General features: G+C 41.4%; 1 protein-coding gene across 5 annotated transcripts in view; it reads left to right on the plus strand.

The window, feature by feature from the left end:
• alpk1 (alpha-kinase 1) overlaps positions 1 to 17,812 on the plus strand; it is a 142,582-nt gene that overhangs the window by 47,339 nt on the left and 77,431 nt on the right. For all 5 annotated transcript variants that reach the window (XM_072583629.1, XM_072583621.1, XM_072583611.1 and 2 more), the window contains 2 exons: positions 4,511 to 4,673; positions 10,769 to 10,923. In XM_072583629.1, coding sequence (XP_072439730.1) covers positions 4,565 to 4,673; positions 10,769 to 10,923 — 264 coding nt within the window. In that variant the 5' untranslated portion in view covers positions 4,511 to 4,564. The remainder of the gene's footprint in view (positions 1 to 4,510; positions 4,674 to 10,768; positions 10,924 to 17,812) is intronic.

The raw sequence follows: 17,812 nt of genomic DNA on the forward strand, positions 1-17,812 counted from the left end.
CCGGTCCTCACATTAGCACTTGCTTGATCAGCGTCCCAGTCATCAGGTGTCAGTGCTATTGACAGCATGTTTGGCTGCCGTAGCAGACATTTATGGTAGTTTCAAGAAACTACTTAAGCAGCTGGAAGTGTTTTTCTTCAGAGATTAACAGATAGCCAGTCACTGACCCTGAACATCTCTTTACCAGCTAATTTAACCATCATGTTTACCTGGACAGCAGTGTTTCAACTGAAGAGAAAGAGATACTCAAGACGGCTGTTCTATGTGTGATTAAGTATTCATTTGAATCATAATAAAATGTTTTTTGAGAATTTACTATAAATTGTGTACAGAGACTATATTTTTCACTGCTTTTCAGCAATTTCCTGTATTCGTTTATTCATTCTAATGTTGTCATTTTGCAAGTTACATAGGAAGAGCAGGAGGGATAACTTTGTAAATAAATATTATCTGGCACCAAGCAGCCAAGTCAAGAGTCTCATTGTTTCTATAGGCTTAAGAGAATATCATTGTTTTGGCCCTTACAAACTCGGTTGAAAGCAGTTCCAAATCTTTTTGGATCACTCGCCAACTATCTTTTACACAAGCCTCTGGTTGAGCTGCTCTTCACTTGTTGTTTTTGTTTGAAAAATGTTCTACCCATTGCACTTGATTGCAATCCACCTAGGATCCCCGTTTGCATATGTACACAGCCTCCTGCCTGTTTCAGGCAAGCATGAAGAGTATTTATTTATAGGTCCACTTGAAGACTGCTTTCCCTGCTGATCCGGATAGAAACCTCTCTGATATTCTATTGTCTCCAGGCCGCTTCTCAGACAAAGAAAATGGGCTGGTGGCAGTCAAAACTCAAACTCACAATCTAGCCTGATGGTATAGTTCAATGCAGACAGAGTTGAACATGGTCCAAGATTCTTTGGTGGCCTGTTCAGATGAATGTAGGAGGTGCCACACCAACATACAAAGAAAACCCATGGAGAGCACCCCGTGTGTTGAAAAATGTCTTTTTTCGATCAGCAGCAGCAAAGATTGATGGTATGGTCATTCCTTCATTAAAAAGGCCATGGCTACCATGGTTGCCAAATATAGACAGTAACTACATGACAAAAGTAATTAGCTGCAGTTTTACTCATCCCCACCCTGGTATCGGGTAGATGTGGGTAGGTAGCAGAGGAAAATTAAAATAGGGTGAAAGGCCCCTGCTTCTCCAGATCTATTGATATTTAATCAGTCACAGGATGGGTGTTGGACAACTTTTGTCCAATTGAGACCTTTTGAATGACCAAATAATGGTCATTGAAGAACTTTCTTCCATGCTGGAATTTTGTCAGCATTGCAGTTGCCTACAGCCAGCAAGTATAAAGCCTGATGATCACATACCTTCCAGTCTGGCCTTCAGCAACACTAATCCTCAGGGACTGATTACAGCCCCCGTGTGGGCCAATGTTTCCAGTTCCTCTGCTGGAACTGGAGAGCTCTTGACTATTTAATTGGCTGGAGGGAGTATATCCTCTCTCGAGAAGGCATAAGCCACAACCTTGAGCAGTCACCTGCCTGAACCACACAAAATTATGTCGTGGCTGGTGAGGCGGGCTGACATTTCAGCCAGTGTGCAGAACCACCGCTCCCGCATAGAATTCAGCTCATTAGATGTGAGGCATCTCTCAAGCCACGAAGCGTTACATAAGTGGAAGTTCGCTCTTTCCATCAATGTAAATGAATTGACCTGTGTTAACCTTTCATCTAATAATACTGCCAGCAGAATTCCAAGCTTTGAGATAACTGTAATTATATTGAGATAATGTCTTGTGGCAGTGCTAGGACTACTAAACAAGAGTGTCGTTAGAAACATGGTATACGTTCCTTGTGCATTCTATATACGGTGAATTTAGAATGATATCTGGAATGACTTTATTACATGTTGTGCCTGAATGATTTATGTTAAGATACTGAAGAGAAATCCAAAATAGTAAGTCTTTGTTTTAACATAGCCATCCTGTGCACATTTGACCCTTGGGACCAGTATATTACTTTTTCTTAGCCATTGCTGCTATTGATTATGTGGCTGAGATGGAACAGACCCCATTAGTGACACAAAAGGCGATACCAATACGGGGTATTCGTTCCTGTTGCAGCCCAGCAAAGTATGCTGGGAAAATTTTCCCTGATGACTCACTCCGCCCAGAGTTTGAAGTCTGTTGGTCCGCTAACAGTTGTTTTCTCTGCAGCATGGTAAAGTATTGGCCAATTTAAATCGAATTTTATTGTAGTTTTACTTCCACTTGTTTTTCCCAAAGGAGCCACCTCAGATACCACAGCAAATCTATCAGACCTTGAGTTGCTTCACTCTTGGTCTTTAGTTACATTATAAAGTAACCATGGTCCTGTTCTCCCATTAGAGAAGGACAATTGATGGTAATCTAACCTGAAGGACAGCACGGCTCAGGCAAGGGGAAGGACTGAAGATGATTCTTCATGGTAACCTCATCCAATGCAGGGATTGAACCCACCATCCAGCTAACTGAGCTACCTGACCTCATAGTAACCTTATATTCATAGAATCCCTACAGTGTGGAAACAGGCCCTTCAATCCAACAAGTCCACAGGGTAAACCAACCAGACCCATTCCTCTAGCCTATGTTTACTACTAACTAATTCACCTAACCTACACACCCCTGAACACTGTGGGCAATTTAGCACAACCAATTCACCTAACCATACAGGAGGAAACCATGCAGACACGGGGAGAATGTGGAGTCCACACATGGAGTCACCCGAGGCTGGAATTGAACCCGGGTTCCCGGTGCTGTGAGGCTGCAGTGCTAACCACTGAGCCACCGTGCCGCCACGGCAGAACAGGACCATAATATAACTATTGGCAACCAAGAGTGAAGCAGCTCAAGGTCTGGTAGATTTGCTGTGGTATCTGAGATGGCTCCTTAATTTGGGAAAGACAAGTGGAAGTAAAACTGCAATAAAATTTGGCTTAAATTGGCCAATACTTTACCATGCTGCAGAGAAGACAATTGTTAGTGGACCAACAGACTTTCAAACTCTGGGCCGAGTGAGTCATCAGGGGAAACTTTCCCAGCCTACTTTGCTGGGGCTGCAACAGGACCAATGTACCCAGTGTTGGTATCTTCTATGTGTCACTAATGGAGTCTGCTCCATCTCAGCTACATATTGTCCATAGGAATTCACAGTGCAAGTCCAACTGGGGAGATCTGAGTTAACTGTACCTGCTAGAGGTTGGAATTGATGCTGTATTCATTTTTCCACACTCTGGATCATAGCAACCCTGATTTTCTCACTATAGCTGCCAAGTAAGTAGTGGGATCATTTGGCTGCAGCTGGAGCAGGCAGTGCTGATATCAAGTGGTAGTTTGTTTTGTTTGCCCTCTGCCTCCTTTGACCATAAAACTGAAGCTGTTAGCCCAGGCAGAGATTTGCACTTGCCAAGGGAGAAATAGAGTTAACCCTTCACATCCAAGATGACTGTTCTTCCGAGCTTCTGAGTTAAGACCATAAGATGGAAGTGCACAAGTAGGCCATTCAGCCCATCAAATTTGCTCCACTATTCAATGAGACTGCAGTTGATCTTATAATTCTCAACTCCACTTTCTTGTCATTTCCCCATAATCATTAACTACAGATTAAAAATCTATCTCAGCCTTGAATATACTTAATAAATCAACCGCAGCAGCCCTCTGCAATAAAGAGTCATACTGGATTCGAAACGTTAACTCCGTTTTTCTGTCTCTGCAGAGGCTGCCAGACCTACTGAGTTTCTCCATTTTCAAAACGCAAATCCACCGTAGCTTGCCTTTATTTGAAAGTTCCTTCATTTTCTGATTTCAGTTCAGATTTCCAGCATTCACTGTTGCTTCACTTTTCTTTGCATTTGTCCCTACAGTCCCAGCACGATGGGCCGAAGAGCCTCGTTGTCCCCTTCTGGTTCTGTGCCCCTTCCTCCGCATCCTGTGGCAGAAGATGCGCAGATTTTGACAATCCAGCCGCGGCTGAGATGTTGAAAGCACACAGTAGGTATTGCTGCTGGTGGAATGCGGGAATCTGCCCCATTGTGTAAAATGGAGCAGATTTCAGAGCATCAGCAGCTGAGACAGACAACATGATGTCCTGCGTCTTGGGCCCACATAAGCACTCCTGTTTTGATGGATGTGTGCTGTGGCCTGGGGAGTCAATCAGTGAATGCATCTAAAAAGAAAGAAGTGGTGTGGGTGCTGGGAAGTGGGTGCAATGTGTCTGTATGTGTGTGTGAGAAAAGAGTGTTGCAGCTGCTGATGTCCCAGCACCAAACCTAGTCATAAACTCTGAAGCTGTGGAATAATGTCCGCGGAGGCTGCCCGTGTATTTTGATGGAACTCCAGCATTATCTTGCCCTGCTTGAGTCTTGCAGATAATTGATGACAGTTTGAGTTAATCATTTCTTCCCTTTGTTCACCAGGTAGTTCGCCTGAAGGATCTTTTATTTGGCTTTTGTGTCTTCCCATAGGTAATTGATCATTCCACACCCAGGGAAGTTCAATTCATAGTCGAGCGAGTGGTCATGAATAACCAAGAGGTGGTTGCACTCCTCCAGGACTGCAAGCGGGTCCTAACTGCACCCCCATCAGAACCGTCAGAACAGGACATGACAGAGTACCGGCAGTGCGAAGGTGAGAGCTATTGAGCAGCCGAGCAAAGGGATAGCGGCAGTGTCTGCGAGACCCACCAGCACGGTCCACGCTGCCGAGAGACACGATGCCCTGTCGCTTTAGCTTCGTTTTTCTTTTGGCAGGCGAGTGTCGAGAAATAACTGGATTTACAGCACATGAATAGGATTTAGCCTTGAGTCGGGAAGGAAGCACACTTTGTCACAGTGAATTGCTGTCAGTTCTCATTTTAAGCTCCAATAAACACAAGGGGTGAATAGTTGCTGTGATAGAACAGTAGGCAAACCCCTGCTGCACATAACTTGTCAGTATATGCTGGTAAATCCTGGTTTTAAAGGACATTACCTTTTTTTCAGACTGGTGTCCCAGTCTATATGTGCAAGTATGTATGTCATACTTTTGGAACACTGGACATTTCATATTTATAACCCCCAGGCCTCTCTTATATTTCAATATATTTGTACAAACTTTACCAACCTAAAGGAAACAAGAATCATTGCAGACCACTTAAGCCCCACTGCTTGTTAAAATGAGTTTGTGGACAGTGTTTTGAGAACACTATTGACTGAACCACAGACACTTCTGTTTTGACACAACAGTACCACAAGTACCAGCAAAAAGTCTGCCATACGCACTCATCAACACTTTCTCACATACCTTAGCCATTGGACCCAGGTGGTGCTGATGCTGCTAGAATTAAGGCTCTGTGAAACACTACATTTGTGAGCAGGCTTGAAGAGCATCCTGTAACATTTTTGGCAGCGTTTTAATTTGCCAAATACCACAGCTAGTACCTCACAGCCTTTGCTCCCTCTCCATTTTATTCCATTCAAAATATAAGGGAGACCCGGATTTGAATAATGTTTATTTCCGGACTACTGTTCACAGAAATGTCTCCTAATTTCTATCCACCTGCTGAATGAAGCATGTCCAAAGAAAGAGCTCAGGTGAGAGGTGAAAGGTGAATTCATCATGAATCAGTCATTCGCATGCAGCTGAAATATAAGCCCATACAACTAATTCAAGGCAGCAGTTACCTTCGACTTGTTTCAACTCCGTTCTAAGCAGCTTTTACTGCATCAGTAATGCTAACGATGTAAGGTCAACATGCATATTCTTTGTAAATCATGTACACTTTACATCACTCTGGCACTCAAGAAGAAATCTGAGCTTAACTCGCTTAAAAGTTTTCGAAACAAAGTGTGAAAAAACATAAATAATCACAGGATCCTCATGATTATATTGGGTAAATTTAACATGTGGTGCTACGCTGAACCATGAGCAGCTCAAAAAGTGCCATGTTCAATCCTAATTTCCTTCACTTCCCATTAGGCTCATTAACAAGGAGGGTTAGAATGCTTCTTATGATGTGATGGCTTCAATATAGCAACTGAGATGACATGCACAAATACTGGTTTACCAATAGTTATACAGTTCCAAATAATAATCCCCACTGGTTATGCAGGTTTATGACAGTAACTGGAGGAATTTGCATGAGGGCAGTTAAAGTAACTTATAATATTGATCATTAAACTTTTTTTTCCCTAAAACTCGTGGTGTCACCACACATAAACCAGCCCAGATGTTGGCAAGTGTACTGTTACACTCCCAAGTTTCAGGGTGAAAAAATTGTACAAAATTATAGGGATAAACAATATAATTTAATACTTCTCCAAATGTATGTCACAACAACGTTATAGTCTTGTTATGACCAGATCTCAGACGAGACCCAGATTTGCTCATCACAGCCCCTGTGAGTTCCTCAAGTTATTTCAGTTGCAGGCAGGATACATCAAGTTCTCTGAGGGTAGGTGAACTGGCTCCTGATCTTTATTCATCCACCCCCTCAGATGGTCACAACAAGGTTAGTTTACAAAGGATCGCTTCCATTCTGGATACCTTCCTCCCAGACCAATTGAATTTATGATTTAAAAGGAACCAATTTAACAATGCTTTCTTAAGTTAACAAAAGAGTAAGTTTATTAGTTACTAAATGCAAGAAGAAATAATAATACAGCACACATAAGCACACATTAGAAATAAAAAAAAGTGAGTCTGAGAAAAGAGAAAAGTTACAATACATATGATCAGTTTCTTTGGGTCTTTCATGAAGATCAGATCATGAAACATTGATTGGTTAATATGTATTTCAAATTTGTTGGCTTTGCAGGTTATTTATCTTGTTTCCTTTTGACAATGGTTGATTAGCCACACTCAGGAGCAAGAGAGTCCTGCTTTTGTCATATTTCCTTTTAACTGACTTGCTGGCCAGCTCGTCTCTAGCACCCACAGGAATTGAATCTTTTATTTGCAAAGCAGGGGTGACTAGTGGGTGTATCTTTGACTGTGATTGCACTAGCACTCAAACTCAGACTAGTACACACTGAGTACCTCAGCACACAGGCACGCAACAGTCCCTCACCTTGCTAACATCTCTTCCACACAGACACAAAGAACTCCTGTTCTTTTGCATTCATGAAAGAAGAAGACACAATACCTGTGTCGTTCCCAGACTTCCATCTTTTTTCTCATCATGTTCACAAATTATAGTCTAGTTTGTAGGGCACTTCTCCTCTTTGTAGTCATAGAGTTACACAGTTCTATAGAACAGAAACAGACCCTTTGGTCCAACCCGTGGACGCTGACCAGATATCCCAACCCAATCTAGTCCCACCTGCCAGCACCTGGCCCATATCCCTCCAAACCCTTCCTATTCATATACCTATCCAGATGCCTTTTAAATGTTGCAATTGTACCAGCCTCCACCACTTCCTCTGGCAGCTCATTCCATACACGTACCACCCTCTGCATGAAAAGGTTGCCCCTTAGGTCCTTTTTATATCTTTCCCCTCTCACCCTAAACCTATGCCCTCTAGTTCTGGTCTCACCCATCCCAGGGAAGAGACCTTGTCTATTCACCCTATCCATGCCCCTCATGATTTTATAAACCTCTATAAGGTCACCGCTCAGCCTCCGACACTCCAGGGAAAACAGCCCCAGCCTATTCAATCTCTCGCTATAGCTCAAATCCTCCAAACCCGGCAACATCCTTGTAAATTTTTTCTGAACTCTTTCAAGTTTCACATCATCTATCCGGTAGGAAGAAGACCAGAATTGCATGCAATACTCAAATAGTGAGCTAACCAATGTCCTGCACAGCCACAACATGACCTCCCAGCTCTTGTACTCAATACTCTGACCAATAAAGGAAAGCATACCAAACGCCGCCTTCACTATCCTATCTACCTGTGACTCTACTTTCAAGGAGCCATGAACCTGCACTCCAAGGTTTCTTTGTTCAGCAACACTCCTGAGGACCTTACCATTAAGTGTGTCCTTTCCTTTGAAGGTTCCTTGACGACTCATCAGGTCTGACATTCCAGGGTGTCTTCTCCCCAGAGAGATACTAAACTTACATGCACAGTCATTTTTGGGATGTATGTTTTTTTGTTATAAAAAAGTAAATAAAAGGTCACTATGTGTACAAGTGATCTAGGGTCATGGTCCATCATCTTGATATTATGAACAGCATCGCATTTATGGACCACATTTTAATTTTGTGCAAAACATTTAAGCAATTTATGCAGGTATGATGCAGCTTGAGTTGATCCTTTACCATGCAGCTAACACAACATTTAAAAGTAGAATGTGCATCATTGGGCAAAATGATTTAAGTAAAGAATTGTTGGTAATGCAAATACAGAATTCCGCATACTCAGTTAGTCTAGCAAGACAACTGCAGTGACATGCTCAATATTCTTGACATTGATATTAATCTCACTGTGACCCAAGGTGCAGGCATTTAATCACAGCATACAAATAGAATACTGTTTCATTTAATGAAGAACTGCCTGAAACATGGAAATCCTATTGCCCTTTAAACTGAGCTCCTTGAGCTTTCACCACTGGCAAGACTTTGCTTCACCCTGTAGCTTGTATTCTCAGGAGGTTCTAATCAATTTTGTTCCAGTCAAGGTTATGTAAGAATCCCCAGTAATCACAAACGTCATGAGTCTTCAGTACTCAGTTAAAATAAAAGAAGGATAAGGATCTCTGGAAGTTTCTCCTCAGGCCATTGTGGTGCTTCAACAAGCTCCAGTAGAAAGCAAAAGTACTGCAGTAATGTACAAAATGTGTCTCCAGGTTTGTTAAGTTCTGTTTTGATCAAATTTTCTGAAGAATGGCCTGTGATATTTCTACCAGTTTGGACATTTCATGTAGCAATGAATAATCTCACCTGAATAGCAGCAAACTATAACATCAATACAGAACAAGTGCTAGGTGTGAAATTTATGACCAGAAAGAGAGAAAACAAGAGAGTGAAATTTCAAACTTCAATAAAGGATATTGTAGGCTCTTTTCCTGATTTTTCCATCCACTGGTTTTATGAATCAAAGATCCTGGGCAATATATCCGTGATTTCCCAGAATATGTAAAATTTCCCTTCTGAGTTAGATTAGGTTAGATTCCCTACTGTGTGGGGACAGGCCCTTTGGCCCAATCAGTCCACACCAACCGATTTACTTTTGCCTTGAAGAGTGATGTACATCTAAAGAGAGTAGATTTCAAAATTAAAATGAATTATTGACGTTCTCATAAATACACAGAAAATTCCTTACTTCACACCGAGCAATCAGAATCAGCCCAACCACATAAATCAATTGCTATCTATAAAGATGTTTCTATATAATGCGATTTCTGCTCCAGTCAGGAGGCAGAGCAGCTCTTTCTTATAGGCCTTCAGAGAGTCAGTAGGCATGTACTGACTACTGCCTGCAGCAATATGTTCCTAAGACAGGCAGCAGTATGTTCCTAAGACACATTATCCTATGTGAAATTTGCCCAATATCCAATTCTTACATAATTTAAATTCATGCACTCTGCTCCTCCCAAAATTGAAAAAAAATCCAATTGACATCCAAACCAGAATTCCATTACACACTCACTCAGAGTAATATTAATGTCTACTGTGATCTGAAAAACATGGAGCAATGAATCAAATTAACATCTGACAAAAAATTAAAATGATCCCTTCTGTGTGAAAAAGAAGTTTCTAATACTGAACATTAAATTGCCTTTTGTATTTGTGTGTGCAATAATTTGTTCTAGATTTACCCTTTAGTATCCACCATTTACTATCATCCATACTATGTGGTCCCCTCTCAGTGCTTTCTTTCAAAGGCTGAAAAGACCAGTTTCTCTTGCACTCCTCTTAACTCAGTTCTCTGACAGAAGGGATCAGTCTTGTGGCTTTTTTTTCCACCGCCTCCTTGTGTTCATGTTTTAAAATCTATAGAAGTCATTCAGCACTCAAAGTTTGAGAAAAGAAAGAAAGAAGCTTAGCTTGGCATCAGCCAGAATTTAGCTTTGTTAATCCAGCCTTATTCATTAGCACAAGGGGTTGATGCATAAACCAAAGCAGTAATGAGTAGGTAGGTGAACATTATTGATGAGCACTGCATTAGTGGATTAACTTAGGCACAAGGTTAAAAAAAAAGACAAGTGTTCAAACACTGATTCGTATGTTTTAACTAATAGGGTATACTTGCTGAATTCTGGCTGGCATCCAAATCAAATTGTCCAAAATTTTCTCTGAAATTCTGCTGGAGTAGTCCTGATCTCCAACTATAACTCCAACAGGAGACGGAGAAAACCACCAGTGAATTTCGAGGACAAATATTCCTTTATTGTAAATTCATCAGTTACACAGAGTTCACAAATAGGCCCTGGCTAATTCTGTTTAAAACAAATCCCAGGCACTTTGCTACAGTGAGCATTACTAAGTGTTTTGATGATCATTTTGTCTCATTCCATTCCTGCTATGGTTCTTCATGCATAGAGTGTCATTGAAAGGATTTACTTCCTTTAAAAACGTTTTTTAAGAGCTGATTGAGTTTGTTTACCTGCAGGGCATGGTATAGTAAAGCACCCAGTGACAGACAAATCACCATTATGATTCTTTTGTAAGGACTGAGCAGCTTGTAGTTACTCTCAAGTGGATGTGCTTTCACAACTTCAGATGCCATATCTTTAGCATTTGCAATTGAGGTGTCTTTTATTTCTTTGAGATTTCCTTACATGAACTTTGACCTTCCTAGCTTCACTCTCTGCTGATCTGAGGACCCTGCTGGAACAGGCAAAGGAAATGAAGTGGCCCTTTGTGCCAGAGAGGTGGCAATACAAACAAGAAGTATGCCCAGAAGACAAAACAAACCTGAAAGATATCATCAGCGAGAAGCTGCCAGATTTGCTGGTATGAATAATGCACCTGTTGCACACAAAAAAGCATTTCCTTTCAAAAAAAAAGAAATCATAATTGAAAACAAAATATTTTCTCATTTAATTCATACATCATCATCATATGTATTTAAGTACTTTCAAGAGCTTATCTAACAGTGTCTTTCTAGTCTTGCAAATTTATGTTCGTTCTTTCACATTAAGCACGAAGCTAAACAAATGCTGTTCACCAAAACTAATGAGTAAAAGTGACCTCTCTCACATGAACGGAGATGAGCCAATATTCCAAACATTTTGAAAGCCACAGACGTGGGGATCATTATAAAAGAGGGGTCGTCTCTTCCCTCCCCCATTTTTTTAAACAAACAAAGCCAAAACAACCCATTCTGTCTCAGGAATTCAACTAAAAAGTTTTCATACATTAGTTCCACAAAGGGTGTTCAACATTTTTCTCAGAATCTCTAAGCTAAAACAGACATCCCCCCCCCCCAAAAAAAAACTTCATTTTTTTTCTCTATCACAAAGCCGTGGATAAATATTTTCCCTTTATTTTCACATGAACTTTTAAGTCCAAGAACAACTTGCTAATGAACACTTGGAGAAATCTTTTTAAAAGTCGTACTGTGTCTTGTGCATTTTTGTTTTTTGAGGGGGGAGGTGATTGTCTATAAAAGTAGTAAAGCTGTTTTTGTTCCTCCAAGACAGGAATTTATAGCTCTGCCTGACCTTCGTTATCCCACACAAAAGCTTTATAACTTTAGAGAGTTTGCCTGCATCAGAAGGCTTTCTCACAGAAGAAACACCTGCAGTAAACTCCCCAAGAAACCTGTGTATATGAGAGATTAATGCAGCAGTAATAGCGACCCCGTGTTTCTTGTATTATGCCTTCTCCCCAGGTAGACGGCTCTTTTCTGAGATGATACCAATTATTTATTGCTGAAACATCTGTTGATAACCGCAGCTGCCACAGCCAAACAAAGCAAATCATGGGGTCACAAACTATTCAGGCCCAAAATCCAACCTCATGCCAGTTCGAACCATTCACTAATACTTGAGCCCATAGGTTAATGTCTCTTCTTGAAATGTTTCATCATGCTGCTTAAAAAATACTTTGTAAACACCACAGCCTTTGCAATCGGCTTTGAACTATTATTTAATCGCTGCTGGTAATTTATATTCCAGTGCCTTTGTGTACTTCTGAAAGAGAAAGAGGTGAACAAAAAAAGAATTTCCAAACTGCAAACAGTGCAGAGAGAGTGCCACTTTGACCTGTGATATTATTTACATTTAGAGATGCCAATTGTTTTACACTGAGTGCTTGCTTTGGTTGTGTGGACATTCTGTGGTCCTCATTTCAAGGAAGAAGCATGACTATAGAATCAGAAAATATGCTGCAGTGTTTAAACAATTATTTGAGGTGAAAGTGCTTAAATTATAGTGTTTTGTTTTGATTAAACCACGCAGTATTGTACAAAGTTTTCCACGAATGCAGGATGTTGCATGCAGGTTTTTCTTTTTAACATTTTAACCCTCTCTTAGTTGGGAGCCTTTCATAACTATTTTCATGGCTTTTATAATTTACATTTTTCATTATGGCTGTAAAAGTAACTGTTTTTTGAACCATTTCCCCACAATTTGGTGTGATCAAATTTTTTGACACACATGAATTTGTATTAAACATCCTCCAATATCACTTCAATATCGTGCCTCCATCTACAATAGAGAAGGAACATGAAGGCATAACAGACTCTGAAAGTGATCAGCATTCAACAGTTGTATTCTGTAGAAAATGCTGAAAATTTTTATTTTATCAGACCAATATGTGAAAAAACAAGCATTCAGTTTGTGGACAACTGACTACCCCTCTGACACAAGCCTGGAGAGATACCCTTCAGCTGGCTGCTGAGAAAACCTTCCATTTTACCTAGATTTTCCAAGACCAGTGTAATCTTGCATTATACAAAGATAACTTTAGAGTGATGGTTTTGTTCATGTCTTTTCAAAAATGTAAGGTTTCTGTATGAAGTGACCTGAGACAACCTTAGCCCAATTGCCCAATTTTTCGTACCAAAGGTTGAATTTCCACGATAATTCTTTGGGTCATCCTCCCCAATTTCAACAAGAGAACTGGGAAATAGTCTGCTTTTCTATGATCTCCACAACCTCTCAGCCAAGCTTCCAGCAGGTAATCAGAAGAGCCATTTGGGAATTAAAGTGCGTTCCTCACCGCCTGACAGTCTGATGTACAGAGCCTGTAAAAATGATCAGTGTGCGAAGGAGAACCATTGACAGTAAGGTTTTTGATTGTGCGATTTTAAGATTCTTCAAGCACTGAATTATTCAATTCACTTTTTAAGGGGGATCTTTGGTTTCCTGCCACATCAGGGCATTGGTCTTTGTGCCACCAGAGTTGGAAGGCACATTAATCAATAATATTGCAAAGCTGGCCAACTGCTGCAAGACGTGTTGTGTACAACCAAACAGCAGTAAGACAATCCTTAGCATATTCCACCTGCACAATGACAGCATTAAGAGAGAACTGCGCATCATCCCAAATGGCTGAAGTTTGATCTCTGCACTTCTTAGGTAAATATCATTCTCTCTGAACCCTTATAGACAGCATGTTATCAAGAGTGTTAAAAAAAGATTAAAACCTGTATAAGTTCCTGAGTAAACTGGCTAATACCTAATCGGGATAACAGGACTTTCATTCTTGCCATCATCTACTCAACTTAGAATATTGCATTTCAGAAAGGTAACAAAATCTGTCCATACCAACTTGATCATTGTGAAATGAAAATCAATGCATATCATCAGAGGCAATCCTCAACTAACTTACCTCCCCAATCCTGAGCAACATTGATGCCCCCCTTCCACCCCTGAAACAAGGTAACTGCAACAGGCAAAATACTGGGGAAGGTCTACTCCAATCCAAGCCCACCTTATTCAATGACTTCCTCAACACATCAGCAGTGTGCCATCGCTCACTCCAACCTTTTTGATTAAAGCCACCAAATTGAGGAGTAACAACTAGAGGCTTGTGGCTAAAGAATACATTCACCAGAAATTAATTTCTCATTGTAGATGTCACTTTCCATTCACTCAGATTTGTTCTCCCATGGCAACAGTGAATACTTTAAAACTGTTTCTGAATGGACTAAGGTCTCTATGCAACCACAAAACATTGATGAGATTGCTAAGACCATCCAGGCTGAAACTACAGTGCCACCCAAACAATGGCTCAGATCTTCGAATCTCTGAATCATCAGAGACCAGGGAGATGAAGCAAGATGCTCATGAATCATAGAGACGTACAGCACAGAAACAGACCCTTTGATCCAACCCATCCAGGCTAACCAGATATCCCAACCTAATCTAGTCCCACTTGTCAGCACTGGACCATATCCCTCTAAACCCTTCCTATTTATATACCCATCCAGATGCTTTTTAAATGTTGCAATTGTACCAGCTTCCACCACTTCCTCTGGCAGCTCACGTACCACCCTCTGCCTGAAAACGTTGCCCCTTAGGCCTCTTTAATATCTTTCCCCTCTCATCTGAAACCTATGTCCTCTAGTTCTGGACTCTCCCAACCCAGGGAAAAGACCTTGTCTATTTACCCTTCATGATTGGTGCTGGGTCCCCTACTTTTTGTTATTTATATAAATGATTTGGATGTGAACATAGGATATATAGTTAGTAAGTTTGCAGATGACACCACAATTGGAGGTGTAGTGGACAGCGAAGAAGGTTACCTCAGATTATAACAAGATCTTGATCAGATGAACCAATCAGCTGAGTAGTGGCATTTGGAGTTTAATTTTCATAAACGCGAGGTGTTGCATTTTAGGAAAGCAATAAGGTCATCCCTCTATAAGGTCACCTCTTAGCCCACACTTCAGGGAAAACAGCCCCAGCTTATTCAATTTCTTCCTATTGCTCATATCCTCCAACCCTGGCAACATCCTTGTAAGTCTTTTCTGAACTCTTTCAAGTTTCACAACATCCTTATTAGATTAGATTAGATTACTTACAGTGTGGAAACAGGCCCTTTGGCCCATCAAATCCACACTGACCCGCTGAAGCGCAACCAACCCAGACCCATTCCCCTACATTTACCCCTTCACCTAACACTTCGGGCAATTTATCATGGCCAATTCACCTAACCTGCACATTTTTGGGTTGTGGGAGGAAACCGGAGCACCCGGAGGAAACCCACGCAGACACGGGGAGAATGTGCAAACTCCACGCTGTCAGTCGCCTGAGGCGGGAATTGAACCCGGGTCTCTGGTGCTGTGAGGCAGCAGTGCTAACCACTGTGCCACCCACATGATAGGAAGGAGACCAGAATTGCACACAATATTTCATAAGTGGCCTAACCAATGCCCTGTACAGCTGCAACATGACCTCCCAACTCAATACTCAGACCAATGAAGGAAAGCATACCAAACGCCTTCTTCACTATCCTATCTACCTGAGAGTCCACTTCCAAGGAGCTATGAGCCTGCATTCCAAAGTCTCTTTGTTCAGCAACTCTCCTTAGGACCTTACCATTAAGTGTATAAGCTCTGCTAAGATTTGCTTTCCTAAAATGCAACACCTCGCATTTATCTAAATTCAACTCCAAATGCCACTACCCAGCTGATTGGTTCATCTGATCAAGATCCTGTTATAATCTGAGGTAACCTTCTTCGCTGTCCACTACACCTCCAATTTTGGTGTCATCTGCAAACTTACTAACTATGTATCCTATGTTCACATCAAAATCATTTATATAAATGACAAAAAGTAGTGGCACTCCACTGATCACAGGCCTCCAGTCTGAAAAGCAACCCTCTACCACCACCCTCTGTCTTCGACCTTCAAGCCAGTTCTGTATCCAAATGGCTAGTTCTCCCTGTATTCCATGAGATCTAACCTCGCTAACCCAGTTTCCCATGAGGAACCTTGTTGAACGCCTTACTGAAGTTCATATAGATCACGTCCACCACTCTGCTCTCATCAATCCTCTCTGTTACTTCTTCAGAAAACTCAATCAAGTTCGTGAGACATGATTTCCCATGCACAAAGCCATGTTGACTCTCCCTAAAGTCCTTGCCTTTCCAAATACATGTAAATCCTGTCCCTCAGGATTCCCTCCAACAACTTGCCCATCACCAACGTCAGGCTCCCTGGTCTATAGTTCACTGGCCTGTCTTTACCACCTTTCTTAAATAGTGGTACCACATTAGCCAACCTCCAGTCTTCTAGCACCTCCCCTGTGACTATCAATGATACAAATATCTCAACAAGTGGCCCAGCAATGACTTCCCTAGCTCATCTGAAATCCCAATGCACTGACCTCCATTGGAAATGCCTAGGAAGTTTGTACTTCTGATGAGCAATTTGACAACTCCCATGGACCATCCACAAAACCCTCTGACTCTGAGTTACTGTGGGAGACTTTGGAGACTTCCATGTTACTTACCTGGATAATTACTCAGGAAATGCTGGACAGATTAAACTCAGACTAGCTGGTAGGTGACTGTAGAACTGACTCATGTTAATCCATCCTCCAAATCTTACTACACCTACCATGACCAACCACTACCATTAACCTGACTCCCTGCTCCCCCAACTAACCCCCAACCCTACTCAAATACACCCCTGATTATGCAACACCGCCTAGCCCAATGAAACTTGGGAACCGCCTACCACCTGAATTACATCCACCTTTCATCCCAATCGTAATGGCTGTAGACCAGACTACCACTTCCAACCTAGCCCAACTGCCCCCTGTTCTTCCTGTGCTCTCACTTGATAAACCTACCCTCTTGTCACCCTTCCTTCCTACCACCCTTCCTAACTACCACTTTACTGATTTGCTACACTACCCACCCATTCTACCCACTTACTACACCCACCTACCATATAAACCATTCACCCTTAAATCCACTCACCATTTACTGGCATCCATGCTGTACCTTCAAAAAAAACTTACAGCAGCTACTGCCATAAAAGTCTTCTCCTTGCATTACAATGAGAGAATTAACTCTTCCAGGGACACTATGCTTTTCCTTTCTGGAGAATCAGAGCTCAGAAAACCAGGCAGCAAATGTGAAGCACTGATGAGGTGGAAAAACGTTCAAGCAAGTGACAATTTGACAATGCACTTGATGCCAGATCATTCCTGTGGCTACATTGTCCAGGTATTTGCTGGAAACATCGATTCTCCTGCTGCTCAGATGATGCCTGACCTGCTGTGCTTTTCCAGCACCCCACTCTCAACTCTAATCTCTAGCATCTGCAGTCCTCACTTTCGCCTGATTGTCTAGGAATGTCCACTGTCTAAACTTTAGGAATTATATCCAGCCACTAGCAAGTTATTGCTTGGTTGTGTGAGTATGCACAAGTTAAATAATTAAATACTAATAAGTTGCTCGTCTTTGATTAGGAATTACAGTAACAAATTGAGCTGAAGGCCTCTCCTCAATTCCTCCCAAACCTGTTACATGGAGGAGTGTGGCAGGTGCATACAAATGTTACCACTCTAAGGTACATAGCATCTAACTATTGAAATATAGCACTGTTCCTCATTGTTGCTGAGTCAGTATCAGGGGACTGTGGAATTGTCTTCACTACTTGGACTACAGTAGTTCAAAAATGCACATCATTGCCTTCTCAAGGGCAGTTATAGATGAGCAATGAATATTGGCCTTGCCAGTGAATCCCAGAACTCAAGAATTCATTAAAGAAGTAAAGGATGAAAAGAGCATTTTCCTAAATTAATCAGAAGTATTTTGAAATCATTCAGGGAACTTAAAGATGCACCTTCTACTTTTGTCCTTTGAACTGATAAAACACATAACTGTTGGCACAAAGAAAACTTTGGTGTATAGTCTTGTCCAAAACCAGTTTTAATTCAC

The sequence above is a fragment of the Chiloscyllium punctatum genome, chromosome 1 (assembly GCF_047496795.1).
Source record: "Chiloscyllium punctatum isolate Juve2018m chromosome 1, sChiPun1.3, whole genome shotgun sequence".
NCBI classification, from domain to species: Eukaryota; Metazoa; Chordata; class Chondrichthyes; order Orectolobiformes; family Hemiscylliidae; genus Chiloscyllium; species Chiloscyllium punctatum.